The following is a 13,884-nucleotide window of genomic DNA, read 5'->3' as shown; positions in this document are numbered from 1 at the left end:
ATCTGTTTGGCTTGTACTGAAGCCACATCCATAAAGCCAGTCAGCAGGGAATCTTTCTCTTTGAATTCCTCTGAAAGTCGTCGGATGTCTTCCATAAGGTCAGCAATCTTTTTGTTAACTTTCTTAAGGAATATGCAGTCCTCATGGGGCAGAGTTATCTCGGCTAGCATAACGTTAGTTGCTGGAGCTTTGTTGTGGTCAGTAGCATTGATAGCGTTTTTACAGTCATCTAGCTTAAAATCCATGTCGGATGACTGAAATCCTTAATCCACATAAAACTTAAAAACTTAAGTTAGATAAAAGGATATAAAAAATGTAACGTAAAAGTGTGGATTAAAACTGGATAAGAGTCAGGTTTAAGACGGAGCTTCCGACAGGTAGCTACAGACGCCAACGCATGCGCAGTACATAATACCTGCACAATACTTATTTATTCCAGCTTCCTTTGCACTATGCTACATCACACTGTGTACATGTATGTGTATGTGCACCTGTATATCTCATCCACCTCCGACATGTACATAATAAAAATAATGGTAATAATTTACTCCTGCATCCTTTGCACTCTGCTCTGCGCACTATTGTCTCAATCTGACTATATTGTTTTTGTTTAGTGTGTGTGTATATGTGTTCTATACTGTAGCCTGTGTCTGATTTGATTATTGTATAAGTAAGCACATCGTGAGCAATGTACAATCCAGAGTCAAATTCCTTGTATGTGTACACATACCTGGCAATAAAGCTGATTCTGATTAGCCTGCATTAAAATACCACAGGTAGACTACATATTGGCAATATGGTAGCACATAGTTTGTGGTTATTAGGTTTCATAACTGGAGAAGAAGACACATCCGTCATACTTTACACACAGTGAGCAACAGCATGTAGGTTTCTGTGGAATAAAAACACATAACGTGTTAAAATAAAAATTCAGTTAAAGCTGCAAGCAGCGTTGGATGGGCTCTCATGCTGGGACGTGTGTTGGGAACGTGATGCAGCGCAGTGGACAGAGGTTGATGGACGCGGCTATGAATTATGAAGCGTTTCGGACTGGTCACAAAGGAGTTAAACGTCACCTCTTGTGTCCCCTAGGTGCCGCTTAACAACACCAGCCAATTATATGTTATGTACCAACATGCGAAAATGGCATTTAAATTAAATGATTTTTGTCAGAAATGGCTTACTTCCTGTTGCCATTAGGTGGGGCTATCACATTGAGTGAATTTTGGCATCTAGATGTGTTCAGGGCGAGACTCTTATCAACCATGTAAAGTTTGGTACAGATCTGAGCATGTGGAATGAAGTTATGACAACTTCCTCTTTTATGGCGATTCATCGATATTGTAGGACACACTACCGACACGCCCTTTGACGAAAACTCACAGATAGCACAACTTTTCATCGTCTGTGCCTGAAGATTCCACAACAAAAATTTGACGTCGATCCAATTAATTTCCTAGGAGAAGACAGTGACCTCCACTGGCTCCCCGTGGCCTCCAGAATCAAATTCAAGTCACTAATGCTTGCATACAGAGTGACTACTGGGTATGCACCCATCTACCTAAACTCCATAATACAAACTTATGTTCCTTCTCGGCCGCTACGCTCCTCCAACGAACGCCTCCAGGCTCTGCCATCCCTTCACACAAAGCAATCCCAGTCCTGGCTATTCTCATCTGTGACACCACGATGGTGGAACGAGCTACCACACACCATCAGAGCAGGGGCATCCCTCTCTAACTTCAAGATGCTCTTGAAAACTCATCTCTTCCGAAAACACTTCCTCTTATAACACCTCTAACTCCTAACCTCTAAAATGCACTTCCTGTGCTCTTCTTCTTCTATCCCCTACAATTATCTTGTATTGATTGCACTTTTTTGTTTTGATTGCACTTTTTCAACTCCTACTTCCTTCCCTAGGTATTTACCCCATTGATGTGATATGTACTATGAGCTATTATAAGAGTTATTATAACTTCAGTATACATGCTCACATCTGCACCAAACTGTACATGTAGGATGAGAGTCCCGCCCTGAGCGCATTTACATGCCGACATTTACCCACAGTCATGGCGCCACCTGCTGGCAACAGGAAGTGACCTTTAACGAAGCAGCCCCCGCTGCACATTTGACCTACATGTATGAAATTTCTGTGGTACATGTATCATGTCCAGACGTACCAAAAAGCCTTTTGGAGTGATGCTCCAAACCCAACAGGAAGTCAGACATTTTGAATTTGATGGTAATTTTTGGATGATTTACACACTCCTCCTAGGGATTTAGTCCGACCGACTTCAGATTTGTGCTGTGCAGTCTAAAACCTCATGGACCCACACGTCCGTGGCGTTGATGATTCACCATGAAACAGGAAGTTATTGTAACTGTTACAGTGAGTGTGGAGGGGCAGGTTGGAGGACCCAAATGCAGAACACACAACTGGCAGGTATAGTTCAAAGATTTATTAACCAAAGGCGAGCGCACTTACTATCAGTGGCTGAGTCCAAAAGAATCCACAAGAATCCAAATACAGGTTGACAAGGTTTCAGGCAGATATTCAGACAGAGCTTCTCCTCACGACAAGAACACTGCAAACACTGTATAATGACCAGACAAAGACAAGACAGAAACACCAGGTATACACACACACACACACACACACACACACACACAGGGACTAACGAGCAGGGCCGGGGCAACACAGGTGACAGACATGAGGCTAACGAGACACAGGCAGGCAGAGAGAGAGCGGGGGAAAACAGAGAGAACACTTGACAGGCAGACAGGGGACAAAATTAATAACCAACATGGACAGAAACACACAAGTTACAAAGTGCCAGAACCTGAATGAGAACACAGAACTAGAACACAGAGTACAGAGGAGACTAAACCAAAATAATGTAAACAAGAACTAGGAGTTAATACTAAAACATGAACTAAGGACCAGGACTAAGAAGAAAGATATAGAACCAAAACCCAGATTCCCAAACAAGACACACAGACAGGATCATGACAACAACTTCAGTTTATATGCTCACATCTGCACAAAACTGTACATGTAGGATGAGAGTCCCGCCCTGAACACATGTACATGCCGACATTCACCCACAGTCATAGCGCCACCTGCTGGCAACAGGAAGTGACCTTTAACGAAGCAGCCCCCGCAGCACGTTTGACCTATATGTATGAAATTTCTGTGGCACATGTATCATGTCCAGGCGTACCAAAAAGCCTCTTGGAGCGATGCCCTAAACCCAACAGGAAGTTGGCCATTTTGAATTTTACGGCAATTTTTGGGTGATTTACACACTCTGTACACAGGAAGTTGTTGTAACTTCAGTGTACATGCTCAGATCTGAACCAAACTTTATGTGCTTGATAATTGTCCCACCCGAAGACATCCACACGCCAATATTAATTTATATTCATAGCGCCTGTGGTGTCCAAACAATAAAGCTGCGATGATGTGTTGGAGTTCAGCATCAATTACAAGCTCTGCAGCAGCTTGGAGAGTGACCCAGCCCGATGACCACTCTGTCTCTCTGTACATCAAACATAGCTTATATAGGATATGTTTAGGTATCTGTTAGGTACCATAAAAGGGTTTGAGTCTGCAAAATAAAGCTCAAACCCATAGAAGGGTACAGTACTATTATGAGGTAACAAAACAAGGGGTTAGAGGTCAAATTCTATAGAAGGGTTCAGTCCCTACATAACCACCAATCACTGCTCTCTCCTTAGGAGGTCACTGACCCTCTGCCCTGCTGCTACAGTGCTATTTTAAACTGTTAAAATGCACAAGCACTGTACACTACACGCCACAAAGGGGACACAGGAAGTAACGTATAATACCTTCATGCAGCGTCCGAAGCGTGTAGCAAATTCACAGCCGCACCGGCAGAGCTCCAGAATATGCCATGCGGCCGCCTCACACCTCGACGCGCTACACGGGCGCAAAAAAAGCCTCTTGGAGCCATTGCCTAAACAAAACAAGAAGTCAGCCATTTTGGATTTAATGGTCATTTTTGCCGAATTAAAGGCTCCATACTTTAACAAACTTCTCCTAGAAAGTTAGTCCGATCGACTTCAGATTTTCGCTGTGCAGTCTAAACCCATTGTCGATTGAATGTTGTACAAACGGTTACTACCAGTCGACGAGCGTGCCCGTGGGGTGGCGTCCAGTATTGATGATTCGCTATGAAACAGGAAGTTGTTGTAATTTCAGTGTAGATGCTCACATCTAAGTTTATATGTTTGATAAGAGTCCCGCCCTGAATACATCCACAAGTCCATATTCACCAATAAAGCGCCACCTATTGGCAACAGGAAGTGACTACTTTTATGCTGGATGAACCACTTCTTCCAGGTTGGCTATAGCTACTTCAAAACTGTCTCAACAAACCCTTAACACATTGATGATGTCATGTTGTAAAGCTTGTGAGTCTTCTTTAAACGTCCATGGTGTGGCGGTGAAGTACCATGCATTGCCATGAAACAGGAAGTCGTCGTAACTTCACTGTACATGCTCAAATCTGTACCAAACTTTATGTGCTTAATAATGGTAAATTTAATTTTGTCATTAATTCCTTTATATTCATGTTGTATCATCATAAGTTCTCTACGTTGTAATCCTTTTTCTTAATAAAATCTTTGTATTTAATTTGTATGGATAAATATCCATTTATGAGAACCTATTATATTTGAATCAAAAGAATCCTTTATCCATTATTTGGTGGTCTGTAGCCATTCAAAAGAATAGTCAATTGTTAGACATCTACTAAACTTTCACTGACAGCCCAATTTCAGCCCTGTTTTAGCCTAGATGTATCGGCTGTGTTTAGATGCCTATTAGACATCTTTTAAAAACAAAATTGCTTGTTGGGTCATCAGAACATGTGTCGCAGCATTCTGGATCATTAATGGACTTGACTGATAATAAAGAACTGCAATAATTCAGCCTAGAAGTAACAAATGCATGGACTAGTTTTTCTGCATCATTTTGAGACAGGATGTTCCTGATATTTGCAATATTATGTAGGTGAAAAAAGGCAGACCCTGAAATTTGTTTTATGTGAGAGTTAAAGAACATGTCCTGATCAAGATAAATCCGAGATTCCTCAAGGTGGTGCTGGAAGAAATTATTGAAGTTAGTTTGTGAAGATTGATGAGAGCAAAGCAGTCTAAATATATATCAGGTTTTACAGCTGTTTCTAAGGTTCCTCAGTTTAGAGATAAGTTGGTACCAGTTGAGGGCAGGAGATGATGGATTTAGTCTCTATTAGAACTGTATTATTAAAGACGCTCATGACCGCTCATACAAGAAGACCAGCCCACACAAGGAATGCCCAGATCAACTGAATTTATTTATCGAGTCAAACACCGACTTACAAAGTTGTGAGGACTACCAGTTTTGCATATGTCCAGCAACAGGTTAAGACTGTTGTGAACTAACACTAACCCTGATGTAGTTAATTTGAGATGTGGCAAAAATATCCACATAAGTACTTTGAAATCTAATATACAAACAATATACATAAATAGACATTTTCTAAAGTAATGACATCACAAATTCCAAAACTATGCTTTAGAAATGTCAGATCTGGAGTAATATCAGTGGATAATGCTGTGGTGAGTTACTTCTTCAATGTCTACTCATTTCAAATGTTTTGGCAAACTTTTTCCTTGTCTCGTCTCCTGCCTCCTTTCAGATCGTTTTAGACAACTCGAGGTTCTCCAACAGGTAACTACAGCATTCTCCTCCTTGGTGGGGTCTTCGTCCTCCCCCTCCCTTCCTCCTGAGACCCGGGAGAGGAGGAGGCAGATGGGCATGCTGTTCAGACGAGCATCAAAGAAGTCACTTAGCCAAATCCACAACCATAAAACCCAGGACCTAACGACACCTGCTGCAACCTCTCCTCCCTGTGCTCCACATGAGTCACTGCAAATTCCACCCAGCCTTGCAGACAAGAAAGTCTCCTTAAAAAGAGTCAAACCTGGACTTCTGGAGACTGTGTGTCTGTGTCCTTTGGCAGAGGAGCAAGGAACTGGTCCAGACCGTCAGCCTCACATGGTTTCTTCGAAAGCCTATGAAGCACTCACACACTTGCCCCTGATGGAAGGTCAACCCCTGATGGTCAGCACTTTTTCACAGAGGAAGAAGAGCCTTGGGCCAGCCAGGGAATCATTTGAAATAGAGGAGGTAAGTGGAACTGCAACAGTTCAAAGCAACACTGGTTAGAGCAGGGTGGTTTGTCTGCAAGATATCTATGTATATTTGTGTCTCCAGTAATTTACTTCATATTGACTTTTTGGAGGAAACATATGCTGGCCACTATTATGGCCACAATTTTTTTTTACAATGATACAATTCATACATGCAAAATGTTCATATTCTAAATCATTTTTTTCCGTTTGCTTCACCTATCTGCTCCTGGCAATGAAAACATCCATTATTGGATGCAATTAATAGTGGACAGGGTTGAGATGAGAGGGCACCTCTTAATATCATGCAGTCCAATCCAAAGTCACTAACCTCCAAGTGATTAAAGGGTTGAATGAATCAACACATTTCTGTATCAACAAAAATGATATCTTCCCATATGACGTATAACATATTTGTTACAAAGAGTTTGCAAATATATTGCATTAGATTATAAAAAGCCAAAGCTGAAACTGAGGTGTGTGTTCTACTATTTTTCCCATTTAAAGTTTGTTGATGTTGTCTTTCATATTTCATTCCAGATCCACAGTTTTGATGAATGTAGTGTCTACACGAGAGGAGCAGAAAACGGTGGGTCATTAATGGTTTTGTTCTCATTCTTCTTTACTTCTTCATCTTCTTGTTCTTGTTCTTCTTTCTTCTTCTTTTTCTCCGCTAAAAGTGTTTGGGCAGCAAAGACTCCCTCACAAAAACTCACCAAAATTGTCAGGTAGGTTGAAAATTTCACGCACTACTCAGGCAAAAATGGCACTGACAGAACTCATGGTGGTGCTATAACAGTTATAACAATAACAATACGTTCTTGCAATTATCTTGAAAACAGCTTTGTTTAGAATCAAACTTCTTTCGTCATTTTACTCTCTGGATTCATCTGCATCTTTGCTTCAATGCTCTAAAAATGTCAAATTATGTGAGTTTTTATCACTTTTCCCAAAACGTATTTTTGCAAACTCATCCCAGATGGTTTTGCCAATCAACCTGAAACTTTGGCAAGATTACCACGGACGTCGCTAATCAAAAGTTGTCAAAAGAATTTTGATGCGTCAATCTATTTTTTTTTTCATAATTTTTAGGGCCCGAGCACGACCGTGTGAGGTCCCTATTGAATTTGCTCGGATTATTAGGGCCCGAGCACGACCGTGCGAGGTCCCTATTGAAATTGCTCGGATTATATATATATATATATATATTTTTTTTTTCTGCAAAGTAGGCCCAAATGACATGGCCTAAACATACTCGAAAACTCACCAAAATTTGCAAACATGTCAGAACCGGTGAAAAATTTCGTATTCTACAAGTTTCACACATGGGCGTGGCAAAATGACTCGCTAGCGCCACCTAGAAAATTGGAAATGATTAGCCCCTCGTTCACGTTCAACCTACATGTACGAAATTTTCTGGGGACATGTATCGTATCAAGACGCACAAAAAAGCCTCAAGAACCCATAGCCTAAAGTCAACAGGAAGTCGGCCATTTTGAATTTTATGGCCATTTTTGGATGATTTACATACTTCGTACTTTAACGAACTCTTCCTAGGGATTTAGTCGGATCGACGTCAAATTTCTGCTGTGCCTTCTAAAGGCATTGACGATGAAAAGTTGTGCTATTTGCGCGTTTTCGTCAATGGGCGTGTCCGTGGCGTCGATGATTCGCAATGAAACAGGAAGTTGTTGTAACTTCAGTGTACATGCTCACATCCGGACCAAACTGTACATGTAGGATGAGAGTCCCGCCCTGAACACATGTACATGCCGACATTCACCCACAGTCATAGCGCCACCTGCTGGCAACAGAAAGTGACCTTTAACGAAGCAGCCCCCGCCGCACGTTTCACCTACGTGCACGGATTTTCTGTGGTACGTGTATCTTGTCCAGACGCACAAAAAAGTCTCTTGGAGCCATAGCCTAAACCCAACAGGAAGTCAGCCATTTTGAATTTTACGTCAAATTTTGGATGATTTACACACTTCGTACTTTAACGAACTCCTCCTAGGGATTTAGTCCGACCGACCTCAAATTTGTGCTGTGCCTTCTAAAGGCATTGAAGATGAAAAGTTGTGCTATTTGCAAGTTTTCGTCAATGGGCGTGTCCGTGGCGTGGCGTCAAAGATCAGCTCTTCGCCATGACACGGAAGTTGTCGTAACTTCAGTGTACATGCTCACATCTGGACCAAACTGTACATGTAGGATGAGAGTCCCGCCCTGAACACATGTACATGCTGACATTCACCCACAGTCATAGCGCCACCTGCTGGCAACAGGAAGTGAATTTTAACGAAGCAGCCCCCGCCGCACGTTTTACCTACGTGCACGAATTTTCTGTGGTACGTGTATCTTGTCCAGACGCACAAAAAAGTCTCTTGGAGCCATAGCCTAAACCCAACAGGAAGTCGGCCATTTTGAATTTTACGTCAAATTTTGGATGATTTACACACTTCGTACTTTAACGAACTCCTCCTAGGGATTTAGTCCGACCGACCTCAAATTTGTGCTGTGCCTTCTAAAGGCATTGAAGATGAAAAGTTGTGCTATTTGCAAGTTTTCGTCAATGGGCGTGTCCGTGGCGTGGCGTCAAAGATCAACTCTTCGCCATGACACGGAAGTTGTCGTAACTTCAGTGTACATGCTCACATCTGGACCAAACTGTACATGTAGGATGAGAGTCCCGCCCTGAACACATGTACATGCTGACATTCACAGACAGTCATAGCGCCACCTGCTGGCAACAGGAAGTGACTTTTAACGAAGCAGCCCCCGCCGCACGTTTTACCTACGTGCACGAATTTTCTGTGGTACGTGTATCTTGTCCAGACGCACAAAAAAGCCTCTTGGAGCGATGCCCTAAAATCAACAGGAAGTAGGCCATTTTGAATTTTACGTCAAATTTTGGATGATTTACACACTTCGTACTTTAACGAACTCCTCCTAGGGATTTAGTCCGACCGACTTCAAATTTGTGCTGTGCCTTCTAAAGGCATTGAAGATGAAAAGTTGTGCTATTTGCGAGTTTTCGTCAATGGGTGTGTCCGTGGCGTGGCGTCAGAGATCAAGTCTTCGCCATGACACAGGAAGTTGTTGTAACTTCAGTGTACATGCTCACATCTGAACCAAACTTTACGTGCTTGATAACTCTCCCACCCCGTTATGGAGGACCGATCCTGACACAGTCAGAAATAAATACAGAAATAAATAAATGCTCAATAAATAAATAAGCATCCAATTAAATACACAAAAAAATAAAGTAAATAAATAAATGTAGGTAGTAATTAAATTATACAAGGAGACATAAATGTATATTTTAATTAGTGCCTTTACTATTCACCTTTGTTATAATTACCTTATTTGTTTATTCAACTTTATTTATTACAATTTTTTTAATGTATTTATTTATGTGTGTGTTTTAATATTTTTGTCTGTTTTATTCTTCCTTTGTATTTATTTACCTTATTTATTTTCACCCATGGTATTTATTTCTGCCTGTCTTTTTTAAATTTTTGTATGCATTTCTGCCTCATTATGCAAATGAGGAGGGGCTGTGTCTCAAGGGGTCATCTTCTCTGCTATTGGTGGACCAGTCAGACAGGAGAGCTCCTACTCTGCCTGCAGACATCAACGATCTTGCCCCTCACACAGTCAGATGGCTTCCTTCAGTGCGCTGAGGTGTTTAACAACTCTGAAGACAATACTACCAGCAATGTCTTCCTTCTCTTTTCACGTAGACGCTCCGACAGACGGTGCTTTCAGTTTGCTGCATGCATGGACACAGAACTGCGGTACAGCACACAGTAACGATGAAATGTGTGCTGTTCTCACATTCTTCCTCTGTATGTACACATAAACAACAAGGCAGGGAAATATAAAAGGAATTTATTTTATTGTTTGGGTACATTATTGTTCAGTGTACATGCTCACATCTGAAACAAACTTTACGTGCTTGATAACTCTCCCACCCCGCAGACATCTACACGCCAACACCGATTTATATTCATAGCGGCAAGTGCTATGTAGCTCCACATAGGGGACACAGGAAGTGACATATAACACCTTCATGCGGCGTCATAACCGCGTAGCAAATTCACAGCCGCACCGGCAGAGCTCCAGAATATGCAACTCGGCCGGCTCACACGCGGACGCGCTTATAAGTGCGAGGGCCCGCCCAACGCTGCTTGCAGCTTTAATTTTTTTTTTTTTTTTCTTTTTTCTGCAAAGTAGGCTCAACTGACATGGCCTAAACATTCTCGAAAACTCACCAAAATTTGCAAACGTGTCAGAACCGGTGAAAAATTTCGTATTCTACAAGTTTCGCACATGGGCGTTGCAAAATGACTCGCTAGCGCCACCTAGAAAATTGGAAAAATTAGCCCCTCGTTCACGTTCAACCTACATGTACGAAATTTTCTGGGGACATGTATCATATCAAGACGCACAAAAAAGCCTCAAGAATCCATAGCCTAAAGTCAACAGGAAGTCGGCCATTTTGAATTTTACGGCCATTTTTGGATGATTTACACACTTCGTACTTTAACGAACTCCTCCTAGGGATTTAGTCGGATCGACGTCAAATTTCTGCTGTGCCTTCTAAAGGCATTGACGATGAAAAGTTGTGCTATTTGCGCGTTTTCGTCAATGGGCGTGTCCGTGGCGTCGATGATTCGCTATGAAACAGGAAGTTGTTGTAACTTCAGTGTACATGCTCACATCTGGACCAAACTGTACATCTAGGATGAGAGTCCCGCGCTGAACACATGTACATGCTGACATTCACCCACAGTCATAGCGCCACCTGCTGGCAATAGAAAGTGACCTTTAACGAAGCAGCCCCCGCCGCATGTTTCACCTACGTGCACGAATTTTCTGTGGTACGTGTATCTTGTCCAGACGCACAAAAAAGTCTCTTGGAGCCATAGCCTAAACCCAACAGGAAGTCGGCTATTTTGAATTTTACGTCAAATTTTGGATGATTTACACACTTCGTACTTTAACGAACTCCTCCTAGGGATTTAGTCCGACCGACCTCAAATTTCTGCTGTGCCTTCTAAAGGCATTGAAGATGAAAAGTTGTGCTATTTGCAAGTTTTCGTCAATGGGCGTGTCCGTGGCGTGGCGTCAAAGATCAACTCTTCGCCATGACACGGAAGTTGTCGTAGCTTCAGTGTACATGCTCACATCTGGACCAAACTGTACATGTAGGATGAGAGTCCCGCCCTGAACACATGTACATGCTGATATTCACCCACAGTCATAGCGCCACCTGCTGGCAAAAGGAAGTGACTTTTAACGAAGCAGCCCCCGCCGCACGTTTCACCTACGTGCACAAATTTTCTGTGGTACGTGTATCTTGTCCAGACGCACAAAAAAGCCTCTCGGAGCGATGCCCTAAAATCAACAGGAAGTCGGCCATTTTGAATTTTACGTCAAATTTTGGATGATTTACACACTTCGTACTTTAACGAACTCCTCCTAGGGATTTAGTCCGACCGACTTCAAATTTCTGCTGTGCCTTCTAAAGGCATTGAAGATGAAAAGTTGTGCTATTTGCGAGTTTTCGTCAATGGGTGTGTCCGTGGCGTGGCGTCAAAGATCAAGTCTTGGCCATGACACAGGAAGTTGTTGTAACTTCAGTGTACATGCTAACATCTTAACCAAACTTTACGTGCTTGATAACTCTCCCACCCCGCTATGGAGGACCGATCCTGACACAGTCAGAAATAAATACAGAAATAAATAAATGCTCACTAAATAAATAAGCTTCCAATTAAATACACAAAAAAATAAAGTAAATAAATAAATGTTGGTATTAATTAAATTATACAAGGAGACATAAATGTATATATTTTAATTAGTGCCTTTACTTATTCACCTTTGTTATAATTACCTTATTTATTTATTCTCCCTTATAATCTTCAACTTTATTTTCTTACTAATTTTTTTAATATATTTATTTATGTGTGTGTTTTAATATTTTTGTCTGTTTTATTCTTCCTTTGTATTTTTCTACCTTATTTATTTTCACCCATGGTATTTATTTCTGCCTGTCCTTTTTAAATTTCTGTATGCATTTCTGACTCATTATGCAAATGAGGAGGGGCTGTGTCTCAAGGGGTCATCTTCTCTGCTATTGGTGGACCAGTCAGACAGGAGAGCTCTAGGCCTACTCTGCCTGCAGACATCAACGATCTTGCCCCTCACACAGTCAGATGGCTTCCTTCAGTGCGCTGAGGTGTTTAACAACTCTGAAGACACTACCAGCCATGTCTTCCTTCTCTTTTCACGTAGACGCTCCGACAGACAGTGCTTTCAGTTTGCTGCATGCATGGACACAGAACTGCGGTACAGCACACAGTAACGATGAAATGTGTGCTGTTATCACATTCTTCCTCTGTATGTACACATAAACAACAAGGCAGGGAAATATAAAAGGAATTTATTTTATTGTTTGGGTACATTATTGTTCAGTGTACATGCTCACATCTGAACCAAACTTTGCGTGCTTGATAACTCTCTGACCCCCAGACATCTACACGTCAATACCGATTTATATTCATAGCGGCAAGTGCTATGTAGCTCCACATAGGGGACACAGGAAGTGACATATAGCACCTACATGCGGCGACATAACCGCGTAGGAAATTCACAGCCGCACCGGCAGAGCTCCAGAATATGCAACTCGGCCGGCTCACACGCGGACGCGCTTACAAGTGCGAGGGCCCGCCCAACGCTGCTTGCAGCTTTAATTTACTTTTGTGTCTTTATGTGGAATTTTACATAAATGCCCGTAAATCAAAATTGGCTTAAGCTATTGTAACCAAACGTCTGTTCAGATGCTCAGTCTGAGCTTCGCTGAGCAGTCCTGGGATATTCTTCCACTAGAGGGCCTTGCAAAAACTTTATACCTCGTAATTTGCTGCATGGATTTGTACAAAATTCGGATTGTATGATCTAGGGTCACTACTCAGTTGTTGCATAAAATTTGGTAATGATTGCTCAAAGTGGGCGTGGCTTATTACAACAAATGTAAATTTGTAGACATCTCTCATTTCAAACTTCAAAAAATAAAATAAAAATCCCCCGTATGTCCTAGAGAGCTGAAATATTTTCAGCACATCCACTGATATGTGACAAATGTTTGCCTCAATGCAAAAAATCAGAAGTCAGTCACTATATTTTTCAGAATATGCTAATTCAATAAACATCTATATCTCCACATCCTTCTTCAGACGCTACCAAAGTCAACACAGACATTCTTTAGATGGCCGATATCAAGTGTTGCAAAGGGCTTTTAGATCGGTCAAACGATGAGTCTGCAGTGATATTCAGTATCTTGCCGTAACTTGTACAGTATGCACAATATTTTCTTCATTGCTCAGTGTTGTATCAAATGCAACCAAAATAATTGACACACCCAAAACCGGCAGAATGATGTCTGATTTTTTAATCAGAATTTTGTCACCATTTTGACTGCTGTAAGCGTTTTAAATCTAAACTGACAAAAATATCATAGTCAGAAGGAAACTGAATGGAAACAACCTCTCACCAGTAGCTCAGTCAGTAAGTCACCTGCTCTAAATAGCTGAAATTCCAGGGACAAGTCAGACTTGCTGACAATGGAGGTGTTCAGATTATAATAAGTCAGTTTTCCATTTTATTTGGATTCTGTGACACTTT

The 13,884-nt window shown here is 41.6% G+C and overlaps 1 protein-coding gene across 3 annotated transcripts in view; it reads left to right on the top strand.

Annotated features, from left to right (window-relative positions):
- Positions 1-13,884, top strand: part of itprid1 (ITPR interacting domain containing 1) — a 96,777-nt gene that overhangs the window by 29,182 nt on the left and 53,711 nt on the right. For all 3 annotated transcript variants that reach the window (XM_038722506.1, XM_038722496.1, XM_038722514.1), the window contains exons 3-4: positions 5,706-6,196; positions 6,739-6,787. In XM_038722506.1, coding sequence (XP_038578434.1) covers positions 5,706-6,196; positions 6,739-6,787 — 540 coding nt within the window. The remainder of the gene's footprint in view (positions 1-5,705; positions 6,197-6,738; positions 6,788-13,884) is intronic.

The sequence above is a fragment of the Micropterus salmoides genome, unplaced genomic scaffold (genome assembly GCF_014851395.1).
Source record: "Micropterus salmoides isolate LMB-PRFRI ecotype aquatic unplaced genomic scaffold, ASM1485139v1 Ms_hic_scaffold_1, whole genome shotgun sequence".
Lineage (NCBI taxonomy): Eukaryota > Metazoa > Chordata > Actinopteri > Centrarchiformes > Centrarchidae > Micropterus > Micropterus salmoides.
The sequence above is the reverse complement of the archived record's forward strand: the minus strand, read 5'-3'. Positions and strand labels throughout refer to the sequence as shown.